This window comes from Bos indicus, chromosome 11 (assembly GCF_029378745.1).
Source record: "Bos indicus isolate NIAB-ARS_2022 breed Sahiwal x Tharparkar chromosome 11, NIAB-ARS_B.indTharparkar_mat_pri_1.0, whole genome shotgun sequence".
Lineage (NCBI taxonomy): Eukaryota > Metazoa > Chordata > Mammalia > Artiodactyla > Bovidae > Bos > Bos indicus.
This window is the reverse complement of record NC_091770.1, coordinates 71,412,486-71,429,998: the sequence shown is the minus strand read 5'-3', so window position 1 is coordinate 71,429,998 and position 17,513 is coordinate 71,412,486. Positions and strand designations below refer to the sequence as shown.

The 17,513-nt window shown below is 40.5% G+C and overlaps 1 protein-coding gene across 2 annotated transcripts in view; it reads left to right on the top strand.

The window, feature by feature from the left end:
• Positions 1 to 17,513, top strand: part of BABAM2 (BRISC and BRCA1 A complex member 2) — a 418,531-nt gene that overhangs the window by 198,561 nt on the left and 202,457 nt on the right. For both annotated transcript variants that reach the window (XM_019970491.2, XM_070798114.1), the window contains exon 6: positions 15,067 to 15,176. In XM_019970491.2, coding sequence (XP_019826050.1) covers positions 15,067 to 15,176 — 110 coding nt within the window. The remainder of the gene's footprint in view (positions 1 to 15,066; positions 15,177 to 17,513) is intronic.

Here is a 17,513-nt window from a genome sequence, read left to right as displayed (position 1 = left end):
CCTGTTGCTTCCTGTGATGCCCACATTTAGCACGTCTTACTGAAAAAAATACAAAAACATGCAAACTCTTACAATTTTTATTTATATTTCTGTAGGAGGAGGCAATGGCACCCTACTCCAGTACTTTTGCCTGGAGAATCCCATGGATGGAGGAGCCTGGTAGGCTGCAGTCCATGGGGTCTCTAAGAGTCGGACACGACTGAGTGACTTCACTTTCACTTTTCACTTTCATGCATTGGAGAAGGAAATGGCAACCCACTCCAGTGTTCTTGCCTGGAGAATCCCAGGGACAGGGGAGCCTGGTGGGCTGCCGTCTATGGGGTCGCACAGAGTCGGACACGACTGAAGCAACTTAGCAGCAGCAGACAGCATATTCAAAAGCAGAGACATTACTTTGTCAACAAAGGTCCGTCTAGTCAAGGCTATGGTTTTTCCAGTGGTCATGTATAGATATGAGAGTTGGACTATAAAGAAAGCTGAGCGCCGAAGAATTGACGCTTTTGAACTGTGGTGTTGGAGAAGACTCTGGAGAGTCCCTTGGACTGCAAGGAGATCCAACCAGTCCATCCTAAAGGAGATCAGTCCTGATGTTCATTGGAAGGACTGATGTTGAAGCTGAAACTCCAATACTTTGGCCACCTGATGCGAAGAGCTGACTCATTTGACAAGACCCTGATGCTGGGAAAGATTGAGGGCAGGAGGAGAAGGGGACAACAGAGGATGAGATGGTTGGATGGTCAAATATGGGTTTGGGTGGACTCCCCAGGAGTTGGTGATGGACAGGGAGGCCTGGCCTGATGCAATTCATGGGGTCGCAAAGAGTCGGACACGACTGAGTGACTGAACTGAACTGGAGTGTCTAGAACAGTCCCTGTCCTAAAAGGTTATCAAAGATATTTGTAAAATTAATGAATTCAGCTTTTTTTCTTTAAAAGGGGGCATAGACTGTTAAATGGTCAAAACATCATTCCACAGTCTTGATTGTTAAGGGCTGTACCAGCCTAGACTGTGTGGCCTTCAGTGAGGAAAGACCTTTCCTTTTCCTGTAATGTGTGTTTTGAATACCCATGGTTTGCAGAGGGCTATGACGGCTGTGATAAAACACATACCTTTGACACTGTGCCTCGGAAGAACTAAAACTCAGAGAGCCAAACCTTTAGAGAAATAACAAACTTCTCAATACAAAAGTGAAAAATCACTGTGAGCTGGATTCATTTGTCCATTTAACAAGTGGGTTTTGACCATCTCTATCTTGTACTCATTGTTCTAACTATAGGAGGCCCTGAGGTCAGTTTAACAAATTCCCTGATATTGGTCAGTAATTTAAAAACGTAACTTTAGGGCCTGATTTTCATTCTTTTCATAGTCATATTTTGGACCAGAGCCCAAATAATGGATTTCTGGCTCTTATAATAGATGATAAAATCTGTAATTGCACTTGTAGTTTATAGTAAACAATCTGATGAGAAAAAAAGTGGATATTTTTATTATCCTTATTTTATAGATGAGGAAACACTTTTTAAAATTTATTTATTTATTTATTTTTGACTGTGCTGGGTCTTCGTTTCTGTGAGGGCTTTCTTTAGTTCTGTGAGCGAAGGCTACTCTCTCCTTTCTATAAGCAGGCTTCTCACTGCGGTGACTTCTCCTGTTGTGGAGTAGTAGCTCTAGGTGTGTGGGCTTTAGGAATTGAAGTTCCTGTGATCTTAGAACAGTCTCAGTAGTTGTAGCGCATGGGTTTAGTTGCTCCAAGGCATAGGCTGCTACTGCTAAGCTGCTTCAGTCGTGTCCGACTCTGTGCGACCCCATAGACGGCAGCCCACCAGGCTCCCCCGTCCCTGGGATTCTCCAGGCAAGAACACTGGAGTGGGTTGCCATTTCCTTCTCCAATGCATGAAAGTGAAAAGTGAAAGTGAAGTCACTCAGTCGTGTCCGACTCTTAGCGACCCCATGGACTGCAGCCCACCAGGCTCCTCCGTCCATGGGATTTTCCAGGCAAGAGTACTGGAGTGCCATTGCCTTCTCCGGACTGAAGCGACTTAGCAGCAGCTAAAACATCACCATTTTTGTGCCAGTTGTTAAGTTGTGTGATAAACTTGCAAAGCAGTGTATGTGTTCAAATAGCGAGCCGCTATGGTTTGACATCCATTAGCATTGGCACCCCTGATCCATTTTCCTTCATTGGGTGAGGTTAGGGAGGCTACAGAACAGTGAGGGCAGACTGTTCCATCCAAGGCTTGGGATGGGTTACTCTGCCGTTTCAGATCTTCCCGGATGAGAAGCAGTAAGTGCGGGGAAATAGCCTAGTTGCAGCCGTAGCCTGGTGCTGAGGCAGATTGCTCCAGTAAAGCTTTCTTCTGGCACGTGCAGAGGCATGCCGCACCTCTCAGTCCTAAAAGCCCTTTCCAGGTTCTGATTAGAGCCTGGCATTTAATAGTATGCATCAAGTATTTAGATAACTCAAGGATGAAAGTCTCTTTTTAGCACTTAATTCTGTAAATTTCCATTTGCCATGGTTATCATCTGTATGAGTCAGTTTAATCATTTACAAGAGAAAATGTTGATTGTACATGAAGGAAAACTACCTCCAACCAGCTGAAGCACGTAGGCAATTTATTGGCTTTCTGAAGTCAGAAAAAGGTTGAAGGCAAACAACAGGAGGAGCAGGACACAGCTGGACCAAGCACATGGGTGTGCGTGCTGCCAGGACTCTCTTTTCTCTCAGCTCTCCTTCTCTTGATTGTCATTGTTACTGTTCAGTCACTAAGTCCATGTCCGACCCATGGACTGCAGCATGCCAAGCCTCCCTGTCCCTCACTATCTCCCAGAGTTTGCCCAAGTTCATGTCCGTTGAGTTGGTGATGCCCTCCAACTATCTCATCCTCTGCTGCCCTCTTCTCCTTTTGCCTTCTCTAGGGTGTGGGCTTTGTTCTCTCACGATAGCCTGGCCTCTTTTGCGGATGGGGAACATAGCTACTGACAGTTTCTTTTGCCTCTGCAAAAGAACTAGGTCACTCTTCTAGGGACCCCTCAGCTCTTCACAGGGGGTTGGAACTGGTATCTCTGCCAGGTACTGTAAGGATTGGGGTCTAGGAGTGGGGACTGGAAGAGAAAAGGGCTTCCCAGGAGAAGAGAAGGTGTCAGCCAAGTAGTATCACAGATGTCCACTATATCAGCTTTCATTTCAAATCTGTGTTTTCTATCCTTTACAAAGAGCCATATGAACTCCTATGTAAAAGCTTTATCTACCTTTTTGTTAAGTTTTGGAGACATACTGAGGATGTGGTAAATGGTGTTCATATTTGTTCCATGTGTGCTTAAAGAAAACTCACTATTGTTTTAACTTGTTTTCTTGGGCTCCTGGAGAACAGTCTGGCACAAGGTTTCTATCAGTAGGTGTGCGTAAAATCACAACTCAGATGTCTGAGGATGTGGTTTGGTACAATTTGTAAAACAGTTGCAGAAACTGATGCTTATATAAATAAGCTTAGCTTCTTATCAACTCATTAAGAATACATTTTTACAGTAATAGAGGAAATCCCACACTCCAGGTTCTTTCTCTAAAAATGTTGGTGAGGAGAGAAGGTAGTGGAAGCCAGGGAATATTCTGTGCTTCTAATGAGGACCTTGGCTGTATTGCAACTCCCCACCCGCCCTCCTATCCCCCCAGCCTCCAGCTTTCTAGAGAAAAGGCTCCATTTCACACACCATTTAGTCAGAAGGTTGGTGTTCTGAAGACTATGTCTGTTAGGTATAATAACTGTTGAGACAGTAGTTGACTAGTGAAATCTTCATTATGATTGTTTTGAAAGAACCAGGAATTCTTTTTCCCCAAAGTTATTTGTACAACATGTGTTTCAATTTAGTTTTATAAACAGAAGCTATAACCAACATATTAGGGGTGAGTACAGCTTCACAAGCAGATTCCTGCATAAACGAGGGCAGTAAAATGGTTTCTGTTTATGAAAATAATAAGCAAGATATAAATTAGAAAAACGCTAGACCTATACTATATCATGACATCTCATAGGAATGAACTCAAGATGTCACTTTTAGGAAACACGGTGGTGACAGCAGCTCCATCCTGGTGTTTGGGACTCCCCCTCTTAGAGCTGCTGTTTCAAGAATATGGCAGTTATCCTTTCCCGACCTGATGATCAGCTCTTCTTATTTCCACAGAGTGTAGTTAGTTAATCATGTGCTGTGCTGTGCTGTGCTTAGTCACTCAGTCGTGTCCGACTCTTTGTGACGCCATGGACTATAGCTGGTCAGACTCCTCTGTTCACGGGGATTCTCCAGGCAAGAATACTGGAGGGAGTTGCCATGCCCTCCTCCAGGGGATCTTCCCAACTCAGGAATCGAACTCAGGTCTCCCACATTGCAGGCAGATTCTTTACTATCTGAGCCACCAGGGAAGCCCTAGTTAATCATAGAATGTGCGTAATTGTACATACAATTGAAGGAAGGTTGATATTATGCCTTAGAACTCCACAGCCCTCATCAGTGTTCTCAGAGAAGCCATCCTTCTTCCTTCAATGAGTCTGTGTAAAGATGTCAAATGAATACATTTTGTTTGGCATGGTGATCTTTATAGCTTTTAGTCTTTGTACTCTTAGAATTTTAAATTTCTTGCTCCACAGTTTCTAAAAGTAAACATTAAAACACATAAAGCATATACTCTCTTCAATTTGCTTTGAATACGTATTGATGCAGTCAGGATAGTCTTCTTGGGATAAAAAGGGAATAGGGAGTGGTGCCTTAAGTTTCTCATGGTTGTTTGAAGCACACAGGATTTAGACATTAAATGGAGAACGAGTACATGTACAGCAGATCTCTGCTACCTTTTCTGCATGTGAGTTTCCACGGTTTTTACATTTTTCTCTGAGCACTGATACTCTCTTCTTTGTGCCCAACAGCATGTCAGTGGGTATAGCATTGTGGCTAGGAGTCTGGGTTCTGAGTCAACATACATGACTTCAAAATGCATTTTCACCGTTTAATCACTTTCAGCCTCAGTTTCTCCATCTGCAAATGTGTAATAACAGTACCTACCTTATAAGGTTGTCATGGTGATTATATGAGAGAATGTATATAAAACACTAAGCAAAGTGACTATTGAGTAAACCCTTAATAAATGTCACCTGTGGTTGTTAGACTTAATAGGAAGTAGATCTCTACCCTGCCCTCAAGAAATTCACAGTCTATTTGAAATATAAACTCTACACTGCTTAAATAGCATGAGGAATTCATAAGGCAACATGTAAAAACTACCAAGAGTAGACATAGATCACAGTGCAGTTGAAAGGAATCTTAATGAAGCGAGTGAATTTACAGAGTTAAATTAAAATCACACCACTTAAGAAAAGGAGAGAAAGAGCATTTTTAAATTATACTTTATTTTTTGATTGAAATATAGTTGAGATACAATATTATGTTAGCATCAGGTGTACTACGTAGTGATTTGACATCTGCATACGTTAAGAAATGATAACCATGATCAGGCTAGTAACCAACTGTCCCCACACTAAGTTATTGCAATATTATTGACCATATTCCTTATTCTATATATTATATCCCTATGACTGACTTATTTTATAACTGGAGTTTTGTACCTCTTAATCCTCTTCACCTATTTTGCCCTTCTCAACAATCACAAGAGAAAGAACTCTTTTTTTTTTTTTTTTTTTCTTTTTGGCTGCATGGCATGGCATGTGGGATCTTAGTTCCTCAACCAGAGATTGAACCTGTGCCCTCTGCATTGGAAGTGTGGAGTCTTAACCACTGGACCAGGGAAGTCCTGAGAAAATGTTTTTTTATAAGGGGAATGGCAACTGCAAAAGTGTTAGTCAGGGAAACACATGAGAAGTAGCCCAGTTTCTCTGGACTAAGCAAAGAGAATCGTTTTATTCTCATCTTCATTTGGTGAAACCAGATCCAAAGTAACTCTCTTAAATGCTGTCTTCACACGATATATCAATATATTGAAGTGAGTGTTAGCCAAGAACTCAGTATGTGGTGAGATAAGCTGTAACTAGACTTTCAGAATCCCGACCCCAGTGCTGCAAGCCCTGCTGCATGGAACAGAGGGGCCCAGGGTCGGGAGCCAACTAGCAGGCCAAAGGGCCCAGTATGATGCCCATTGATTCCTTACTCTTGTATCCATTTTGCTTTCTGACTGAACTGCCTTTCCTTGCACTTATATATTTCCCAGCACTTTGATGAAGAGAAAATGACCTGATTTCCAAAACGAGTAGTGTCATTATTGGACAGAGACTTCTTAGCAGTGAGACCAAGGTCTTCCCTTAGATACATTGTTTTTCTTATTCTTCCATATTTCTTTTGCTGTTGTTCAGTCGCTCAGTCATGTCTGACTCTTTGCAACTCCATGGACTGCAGCACGCCAGGCTTCCCTGTCCTTCACCATCTCCTGGAGCTTGCTCAAACTCATGTCAATTGAGTCAGTGATGCCATCCAACCATCTCGTCCTCTGTCATCCCCTTCTCCTCCTGCCTTCAGTCTTTCCCAGCATCAGGGTCTTTTCCAGTGAGTCAGCTCTGTGCATCAGGTGACCAAAGTATTGGAGCTTCAGCCTCAGCATCAGTCCTTCCAATGAATATTCAGGATTGATTTCCTTTAGGATTGATTGGTTTGATCTCCTTGCAGTCCAAGAGACTCTCAATAGTCTTCTCCAACACTACATTTCAAAAGCGTCAATTCTTCAGCTCTCAGTCTTCTTTATGGTCCAAACTGTCACATCCATACATGACTACTGGAAAAACCATAGATTTAACCATATGGACCTTTGTTGGTAATGTCTCTGCTTTTTTAATACACTGTCTAGGTTTGTCATAGCTCTTCTTCCAAGGAGCAAATGTCTTTTAATTTCATGACTACAGTCACCATCTGCAGTGATTTTGGAGCCCAGGAAAATAAAGTCTGTCACTGTTTCCATTGTTTCCCCCATCTATTTGCCATGAAGTGATGGGACCAGATGCCATGATCTTAGTTTTTTGAATGTTGAGTTTTAAGCCAGCTTTTTCACTCTCCTCTTTCACCTTCAAGAGGCTTTTTAGTTGCTCTTTGCTTTCTGCCGTAAGGGTAGTGTCATCAGCATATCTGAGGTTATTGTTTTTCTCCTGGCAATCTTGATTCCAGCTTGTGTTTCATCCAGCCCAGCATTTTGCATGATGTACTCTGCATATGAGTTAAATAAGCAGGGTGACAGTATTTCTTTTGCTTAATGTCTTCTTTTGACTGCAATGCATCTTAGTTGTGGCAGACGGTATCTTCCTTCCATCGTGCAGGATCTTCGTTGTTCTGCACCAACTCTCTAGTTGAGGTGCATAGACTCTCTAGTTGAGACCCTTGGACTCAGTTGCCCTGGAGCATGTGGGATCTTAGTTCCCTCACCAGGGATCGAATCTGTACCCGCTTCATTGCAAGATGGAGTCTTAACCCCTGGACCACTGGGGAAGCTCCTTGTTGTCATGTCTTAATGCTAGTAGAATCCAATTCAAATTTTAACTGGGGCTGCTTATACTGATATGTAACAGTGAATCTAGAGGACATGTTATTGTAAATCTCCTGTCTCAAGTAATGAGAGGCCACTGCTGAGTCTCCATAAGCTGTCTTGACCACTCTTGAAACTTCTGTTCCCTCCTTTATATTTATATATCTTTATCCCTTTCTCCAGCTTTAATTTTCCTCCATAGTATTTGTAACATACTATATGTTTTACTTACTTTGTTCCGTGCGTGTTAAATGAATGGTAGCATTGTGAGTGTCTCATTCTCTTACTTGAAAAAACTTGACTTGGAAAAACCTAAATTTATGTAATCTGATGACAAATCTATACTGTCAAAATTCTGGGGCCTCTAGAGTACAAACCTCATTTAGTATATTTTAAAATAAGGTTCTGTTTTGGAAAATTTTAATTTGCTTATATCTTTTAAAAAACTCATACCTTTTGTATAATGAGGTGCTTACTCAGACGTAGTTTTTAGTCACCCTAGGAATCATGATTAATCCTGGGTCTTATTTAATATAATTTTAAATACAACTCAAAGTAGTTCTTACTCTGTTTTTGACAGACGGGATAATAGCTTCTTTATAGTCTTTATATCCACAAACTGGTTTTACTAGTAATGGTTATAGTTTTGTTGTAAAACTTTTAGAAGTGAGCAATGCGGTTTTTTATTTTTTTACAGTCTTCCTATGTGACATGTGGTTTGTAATATATATATTGTCCAGCTAATATTTTCTGTCAGCAACTAGTTAATTGATGGTTTGATCCTACATATAGGATCAACATATAGGGGCTTGTTTAATGCCTGCTTTCCTCATTTGGAAAATTAGCATATCAAAAAAGTATAGCATAATGATAAATTGTACTTGTGTCTACTTTCATTTCCAAGGCTAATTATTGTCTTTTTTATACCCTTTTGATATTGCAGTGAGCCCCAATGGAGAAAAGGTGTATAAATAAACCATTATAACCTAAGCAGAGTGTTAACTTTTATTGGTCAGTATATCCTTCGCTTATGTATGGTTCAGATTTGAGTTTTCTTTGATAAAATCTGAACTAGTTGTAGATTTAAGGCACAGAAGAGATAAATATTGAGAATCTTTGTAACAGAAAGCATTTTCTGTTTAACTCCATCATTTACTTACTCTTACAGTCATTCCTGTGCTAATTCAGTTTTTTTCAACCAATTTGCTATATATTTACTATGTTCCAGACACTGGGGATACAAAAATGAACAGGAAAAACTCCCAGCCTGCAAGGAACTCACCATCTAGTGACTATTCACTGCAAGCCACAGGAAGCCCTTTCTGCTATAACCAAATGCCATGCCAAATCCACTGATAATTCTCAGCAAAATATCACAGCCATGATTGCCTCGCCATATGCATATCAGTGCCTGACGTGCTTTTGTAAAGGTGTGAGGCAGTATTTTTGTTTCAGCTTTAGCAGATTCGGCATTGCCCCCCACCCCATTTTAGTCTGCTGCAGTTTCAAATGGCGCAGATAGGAAGCCCTGAAAATGTATACTTGTACATTTTAAAATTTCCCCTGCTACACTGTTGCCACCCCCTGTTTTCCAAATGCTGCCATTAGTGGTTACAATAATCATCTGTAATGTTAGCTTCTAAGAACCATGGGACAAGAGCTTCTTTTATAATTTCCCAGATGGGAAGGAACACATGTACAAGCCTGTTAGAGCTGCAGAAACTGGAAGCAGCACTGTGTAGATTTGTATTTTTGGAACTCTTTGGGCTTATTTAAGCTCTCAAAGTCAAACTTACGTATCCATTAGAAATCAAATACCAGCTCGGGGGAAACTCATGTGCCACACCGAGGGGAATAAATCATATTAAAGAAGTTCGTAAAAGGAACTCCTAGAAACAGCTATTTTCATACTCAGACTAATGTTTCATGTACTTTTTGCAGGATGCCAGATAATAAATGTTGATTATGTAAACAAGGGTCATCCTGGTTGTTTGGAGGACTGTCTCTGAGCATTTCTGTTCTTTGCTTAAATAGTAGTGAAATGCAAAGTTCAAAAGCAGGAAAGGGAAATAATTATAAATTATTCATAGGCATATGAAATGAAGCTGCTAATTAAAAGGATTTTTAGTGGCCCCCATTTTTTTCAGTTTTTTTTTTTTTTTTAATTTTAACAGAGTTCTGTGACTTGTAGTCAGAGACCTTTAACAAGGAAACTCAGTTGTTGGGCAAAGGTATCTGAAAGTCAGTTCAATGTTAATTCTTTTTTTATTGTCTCTCTGAAGGTGACTACCCTAACTCCAAAGGGAACTACTTTAGCACTTAGATTATAAAATGAATTTGTCTCTCTGAATGTGAATTTTTTCAAGCTCAGCTTCACCCTTAATTTTAGATATTTTATGAGTTTTAGAATCATATAATTACATAGTTTCTATTTGCTGAGGCTATAAGTATTTTTAAAATTTTCCATCCTTACTTTATAGAAAGGAACATACAAAGTTGGATTCTTTCTCATCTATAAAAAAGTAAAAAGTGATAGATAAACTCAGACTCCCAGTCTTGGCTTTCCTTTTAAAACCACTAGTTCTGGGGACTTTGGTTTACTGGGGAGGGGAGGTAGAGGAGAGGACAGGAGCCAGGAACCAGTACTTAGTTACCAGACATCACTGGTGACAGCAACTTTTATAAAATCACTAGGTGTGGAGGAAGAAGGTTAGGAATTAACATTAAATTGTTTATTGATTTATCCATTCAGCAGACACTGAGTGGCTTCTGTGTTCCAGGCACTGCGCTACTTGTTCCTTGTATACACTTCCTCTGTCAGCCCACCTAAGGATATAGTCCAGATAATACTTGCATTGCAAATCTGCGTGTAAAAATAAAAAAGTGTAACAGTGTTAGATGAACAACTAAGAAAACGGTTAAACAACCTCTGAGTTATTAGCCAGATTTAACCCCATAGAATTCTCAATTTTCTTCTGATGTCAGAAGAGCCCCCAGACAAAGTCCGAAGCCAAAAAGAGAAAATATTTATAATACATGGGATAGACAAGGGTTAGTAAATCTAATAAACAATAACAAAAACAACAAAAAAGCCCAAAAACCTTTAAGCAAAATGGGCAAAAGATTTGATAGGAAAGTTTATAGGAGAAATGTAAATAATCTATAAACAAGTGGGAAAAAATGGCCCAGCTTCATTCATTGAATATAAATTGAGGTACAATTTTCCAGCTATCAGATTGCCAGTGTCAAATGAAAGAGAAACAGCCAGTATCATCTAGTTACTCAGGATGAACGGAAAGAGGCTCTTTCTCATATTGATGCAAATTCATGGGTCCAAATGTGAATTTTAGAAAAACAATCTATTAAAATGTAAAATGTTTATAGCCTTTGACCCAGCAAGCTGAGTTTTAATTATCTCCTAAGAAATAGAAGTCCCACTACTAAAGGGTATTTATCCAAAGATACTTACTGCAGCAATATCAAGTGGCTAAGAACTACAGGCAACCTGAATGTCTGTTGCTAGGGAAATGGTTAAATACAAAATAAATCCATGACGTGAAATATTATGTGACTATTTAGAAAGCCAGTGGTAGAGTCCTGTGTATAATAGGACTCTTATTAGGGAAAACAGAACACACAGTTAAAGAGTTATTTATATGCAAGTGTGTGTATGTTTTTATGATCATAGAAAAAGCTGTTTAAGGCCACGTACACGGTTACTGTTGGTTACCTTGAAAAGCAAGGATGGAAATGCCTTTTTAAAACAACAACAACACAAAAAAAGCTTCTGTATCATTTGAATTGTTACAACAAGCCTGCATTTTGTAATGTAAAATGAAAAAACAATTGCGAAGTTAAAAAAGAGAGGAAGAAAAGAAAGGAGGAAGTGGCCAAAGAGACAAGAGAAGACCCGGAACATATAGTTTCTTAGAAGCAAGAAGGCATATTTTCAGAGGAGAGAGAATTCCATGTCAAATACTGTTTAGAGATTGAGTAAGATGGGGACCGAGAGGCATTTGTTGTCTTTAGTGACTGTCCTGGTAGGAAGTAGGGTCAGAAGGCTACTAGAGTGGGCTAAGGGGAGGTTAAGAAGAGGGGAGGGAGTGAGACAGGGAGTGTGGAGCAGTCTTTCAGCAGCAGTCTATGCAGTGGAGGAGGAGAGATGTCAGAACGCAGGGAACTAAGCAGAGACCAGCATGATTTCTTTTCTTTCTTTTAAAAATTTTTGTATTTTAAGATGGGAGAGACTTTCAGTCCTTGTCCCTGTGTATACTTGCCACAGTGGTGCATCCTGTAGACACAGTAGAAGGCAGAGCAAGGAGATCAAAGATGCTTGAGGTAAGCAGGTGAGTGTGAGGACCAGCTTCCGAAGATGCAGGAGAAGCTGGGCTGAGGCCTGTTTAGACCAAAGGAAGGACATGATGTCTGAGATTCCCAAGTATCACGGGCAGTGATTCTTAAAGTCTGGGTTGGGACCCTCCTAGGATGTCTGCTGAGAACTTGTGATCTGATTTAGAAATGTGGGTTGGCTCTTAGCAGTGCCTTAGTGTGAAAAATGTGCAATTCTATTAAGTTTCTTAAAAACTTGTATTTGATTTGGAGCCATTTGTGTGTGTGTGTGAGTCACTCAGTCATGTCCGACTTTTTGCAACCCAGTGGACTCTAGTCCACCATTCTCCATCCATGGGATTCTCCAGGCAAGAATACTGGAGTGGGTTGCCTTTCCCTTCTTCAGGGGATCTTCCTGATTGAACCCGGTCTCCCACATTGAAGGTGGATTCTTCACTGCCTGAGCCAACAGGGAAGCCTTTGTAGCCACTTACCAACCAGAAATAAATTGTTAAGGGTTATTAAAATTTTCTATTCTCAAATTGAAATCACCATGCTATGAGAATTTATTCTAATTTGGTATTTGCTTCAGAAGTCTGCCAAATAGTCAGTGCTTGGCAGTGCTTGTAAAGTACATTCATGTAGTGGTAAGTCCCACAGTTTTAATTCAGAACAATTTAGTATATCACCAGTTTGGCTTCAGTTGATTATGACATTCGATTGTTGCTATTCTTATTTTTTAATTATAAATTACAGTAAGTTTAGCTTTATCATTATCAGTTCAACCTCTCAATGTTTCTATGTTTTTGTCTTATAATATTCTTATAGTTCAGTTCAGTTCAGTTGCTCAGTCGTGTCCGACTCTTTGCGACCCCATGAATTGCAGCACGCCAGGCCTCCCTGTCCACTAACTCCCGGAGTCCACTCAAACTCATGTCCATCGAGTGGGTGATGCCATCCAGCCATCTCATCCTCTGTCATCCCCTTCTCCTCCTGCCCCCAATCCCTCCCAGCATCAGAGTCTTTTCCAATGTGTCAACTCTTTGCATCAGGTGGCCTAAGTATTGGAGTTTCAGCTTTAGCATCATTTCTTCCAAAGAACACCCAGGACTGATCTCCTTTAGAATGGACTGGTTGGATCTCCTTGCAGTCCAAAGGACTCTCAAGAGTCTTCTCCAACACCACAGTTCAAAAGCATCAATTCTTCAGTGCTCAGCTTTCTTCACAGTCCAACTCTCACATCCATACATTACCACTGGAAAAACCATAGCCTTGACTAGACGGACCTTTGTTGGCAGAGTAATGTCTCTGCTTTTCAATATGCTATCTAGGTTGATCATAACTTTCCTTCCAAGGAGTAAGCATCATTTAATTTCATGGCTGCAATCACCATCTGCAGTGATTTTGGAGCCCAGAAAAATAAAGTCTGACACTGTTTCCACTGTTTCCCCATCTATTTCCCATGAAGTGATGGGACGAGGTGCCATGATCTTCGTTATCTGAATGTTGAGCTTTAAGCCAACTTTTTCACTCTCCTCTTTCACTTTCATCAAGAGGCTTTTTAGTTCTTCTTCACTTTCTGCCATAAGGGTGGTGTCATCTGCATATCTGAGGTTATTGATATTTCTCCCGGCAATCTTGATTCCAGCTTGTGCTTCTTCCAGCCCAGCGTTTCTCATGATGTACTCTGCATAGAATTTAAATAAGCAGGTTGACAATATACAGCCTTGACGTACCCCTTTTCCTATTTGGAACCAGTCTGTTGTTCCATGTCCAGTTCTAACTGTTGCTTCCTGACCTGCATATAGGTTTTGCAAGAGGCAGGTCAGGTGGTCTGGTATTCCCATCTCTTTCAGAATTTTCCACAGTTGATTGTGATCCACACAGTCAAAGGCTTTGGCATAGTCAATAAAGCAGAAATAGGTGTTTTTCTGGAACTCTCTTGCTTTTTCCATGATCCAGCAGATGTTGGCAATTTGATTTCTGGTTCCTCTGCCTTTTCTAAAACCAGCTTGAACATCTGGAAGTTCACGGTTCACGTACTGCTAAAGCCTGGCTTGGAGAATTTTGAGCATTACTTTACTAGCATGTGAGATGAGTGTAATTGTGTGGTAGTTTGAACATTCTTTGGCATTGCCTTTCTTTGGGATTGGAATGAAAACCGACCTTTTCCAGTCCTGTGGCCACTGCTGAGTTGTCCAAATTTGCTGGCATATTGAGTGCAGCACTTTCACAGCATCATCTTTCAGGATTTGAAATAGCTCCACTGGAATTCTGTCACCTCCACTAGCTTTGTTCATAGTGATGCTTTCTAAGGCCCACTTGACTTCACATTCCAGGATGTCTGGCTCTAGGTGAGTGATCACACCATCGTGATTATCTGGGTCGTGAAGATCTTTTTTGTATAGTTATTCTGTGTATTCTTGCCACCTCTTCTTACTATCTTCTGCTTCTGTTAGGCCCATACCATTTCTATCCTTTATTGAGCCCATCTTTGCATGAAATGTTCCCTTGGTATCTCTAATTTTCTTGAAGAGATCTCTAGTCTTTCCCATTCTATTGTTTTCCTCTCTTTCTTTGCATTGTATAACTAGACTTTTAAAATAAATATGTCTTGTGGTTCACATATGAATCATCCATGATCATTTTGCTTAAGCAGATATGTATGTAACACCCTGCCATTTGCATGTACAGTGGTACACTTCATAGTAATATGTTTCTTGGCAATGTTTACTAAATAACTTACAGTATATTATCAAGATAGATATAATAAAATTCCTAGGGTATTTTAAGATTTCGTTGTTGTCTGGTGATATAAATCATGTTTATAATGCATCTTCTTCCTAGGAAAAGTAAATTTTAAGCCATTTGTATGTATTATATAAATTATAAGACATTATATATCTTGCTAGCTACTGTAACTTCACTACGTTTTCGTCTAATCCTTTATTAACACCAGATTCACTTTTCCCTTCTTGGAATGTGGAAACAACTGAAAGATTGGTGGGGATCTTTTTATTACTATGGTGGAGTTTGATCGGAATGTTTGAAAGCTGTCACTGTTAAAAAGTGACTAGATATGTGGCAAAGCATGTATGGAGTCTCAAAACTTGAATCCAGGTGACCCACACTTCTGGCCTTATTGCTGGCAGACAGTAAGCTGGTCACCAAAAAAATGTTACGAGAGCAAGTACTAATGCCATTGTGTTTTTCACTAACTGTTTAAGGATGTGAATGAAGACCCAGGAGAAGATGTGGCCCTCCTTTCTGTCAGTTTTGAGGACACTGAAGCCACTCAGGTGTACCCTAAGCTGTACTTGTCACCCCGAATTGAACAGTAAGTATCGGTGTCATAATTTTATGTAGCCTGATGATTCTTCTTGTTAATGAGACATGATTGCTACTTCTTTGGCCAATCTTAAATTCTTAGAATGGTTTCTCTTTATTGACTTTTGTTTTCTTAAAATGAATTGTATTCAACGTTTAGATTCCAGATTAAATACCGACAGTATTTGCCATGGTGATCTTTGGATAAGACTTAGCTCTGCAATTTGTGATGTGAATACTGTGCCTGAGTCCAAAATTGTGACTCCTTATGAATATCCCTGCGTATGTGTGGTTGGGCTTCCCCTGATGGCTCAGTGGTAAAGAATCCGCCTGCCAAGTAGGGTTGGGAAGATCCCCTGGAGAAGGGAATGACAACCCACTCCAGTATTCTTGCCTGGAGAATCCCGTGGACAGAGGAGTCTGGTGGGCTACAGTCCATAGGGTTGCAGAGACAGATACAACTGAAGTGACTTGGCACGCATGCACTGGCTAGTGGAGAGAGGGAACCATGCAGACATTGTCGGGGCGGATCTTTCAGCCAGGGAAGAGCATTCCAGACAGCAGGAGGGAGGCTGCTGGGGACTGGGAATCCCAACTCTGGGGCTGGTGCCACTCGTATGAGCTCCTGAAGCACTCCCCTGCATCCCTAGCAGAGTGCACCCTAATAGTTAATGCATGCAGGTTAACCCGTCTGTCTCCCCTCCATTCAGCGACTCTAAGGATTGTGCCCTGCTTGCCAGACTAATAGCTTAGCCCTGTGTCCCCTGGCAGTCCATGGGGTTGCAAAGAGTCAGACACAACTGAGCAATCAAACTGAACTGATGTCCCCTAGGGCTTCCCTGGTGGCTCAGTTGGTAAAGAATCTGTCTGCGATGCAGGAGACCCGGGTTCGATCTCTGGGTCAGAAAGCTCCCCTGGAGAAGGGAATGGCAACCCACTCCAGTATTCTTGCTTGGAGAATCCCAAGGACAGAGGAGCCTGGCATGCTATAGTCCTTGGTTTCACAAAAGAGTCAGACGTAACTTAGCGACTAAACAACAACATGTGTGGTTACCTTAAAGAGGACCGCTGAACAGCATCCTACTCAGTTTCTTGTGTATTCATAACTCTTCTCATTGTTTGTAAAAATGTAACCAGTAACCTGACAGTATTAACTTATTCAGAAGTTAGTGAAGGGAATATTAGAGGCAGGTAGCTTAAAAAGATGACATATTTTTTGCATTGAAATAGTTCTGTATCACTTGACACAGCATTCAGACTATGTGGTACCAGTAGTTTGATATTACATTTGTGTTTTAACTCAGTAACTTTGTTCATCAGTAATGAATCTTATAAGCACTAACCTCACAATGTGCTTATTGTTGGCTAAAATGCTTTAGTAGCTTATTCTACTTCAAAGGAAGTTGAGGTTCATTGAAAATGGATTGTAAGCAGATTTGGTTGGGAACTTCTGACAGGACAGATTTTTCATCAGCAGAGAGAGTTTTTACAGACTCTGCTTGAAATGTATTATTAAAATTCTCTGTAAGTCATCTAGTCAGGGTTGGCTGATTTCTGTCTGAGATGTGGTCACCATCCACATTCATATACCAAGCTCTTTCACCCCCCGTCTCCTTAGTTGCTCTTAATTCATGAATCATAAACATACCATCTTACACACTGATAAAAGACATGGCTCTTTATATTCAAATATGGAAGATTATGAGCATTAATAACCCACAGGCATTCTCTCATCTATTTATATACCTCTGACAATACCTGGAACAGGATCTTACAGTAGCAGTCACTCAATGAATATTTTAATTTTTAATTGAAAATACTGAACCATAGCAGTAAGTGGCCAAAGGGTACTGGAGATAATAGTGAAGTGGTAACAGGCAAGGGTTCCGGAGTCAAGCATATGTGATTTAAACCTGGATTCTGTCACTTACCAACTGGCAAAATAGTTAACATCTCTGAATTTGTTGCCTCATCCGTAAAATAGGGATAATCATACCTTTTTCATAGTTTTGTTTTGAGGATTATATTAAATAACTGTTCATAAAGCATTAATTGCAATGCCTGTCACTATAGCAAGTTGGAGCTAGTAATGTTATTATTATTGATAGTGTTTACAGGAGAAGAGCGAGTGACTGAGTGAGTGGTTGGTAGGACAGATTGGGGCAGAAAAGGAGAGGATGAGTAACCATGTGAGCAAATACTAGTTCCGGAGTAGCTACTCGGTACATACAGAATGCATTAAACCTAAGAAGGTATTTTGATGATGCGAAAAGAGAGTTGTAAAACAATCACAAGATATAGGTAATAAGAATATTATCAGTTCAGCTGCAGCCAAGAATTTGCCAGC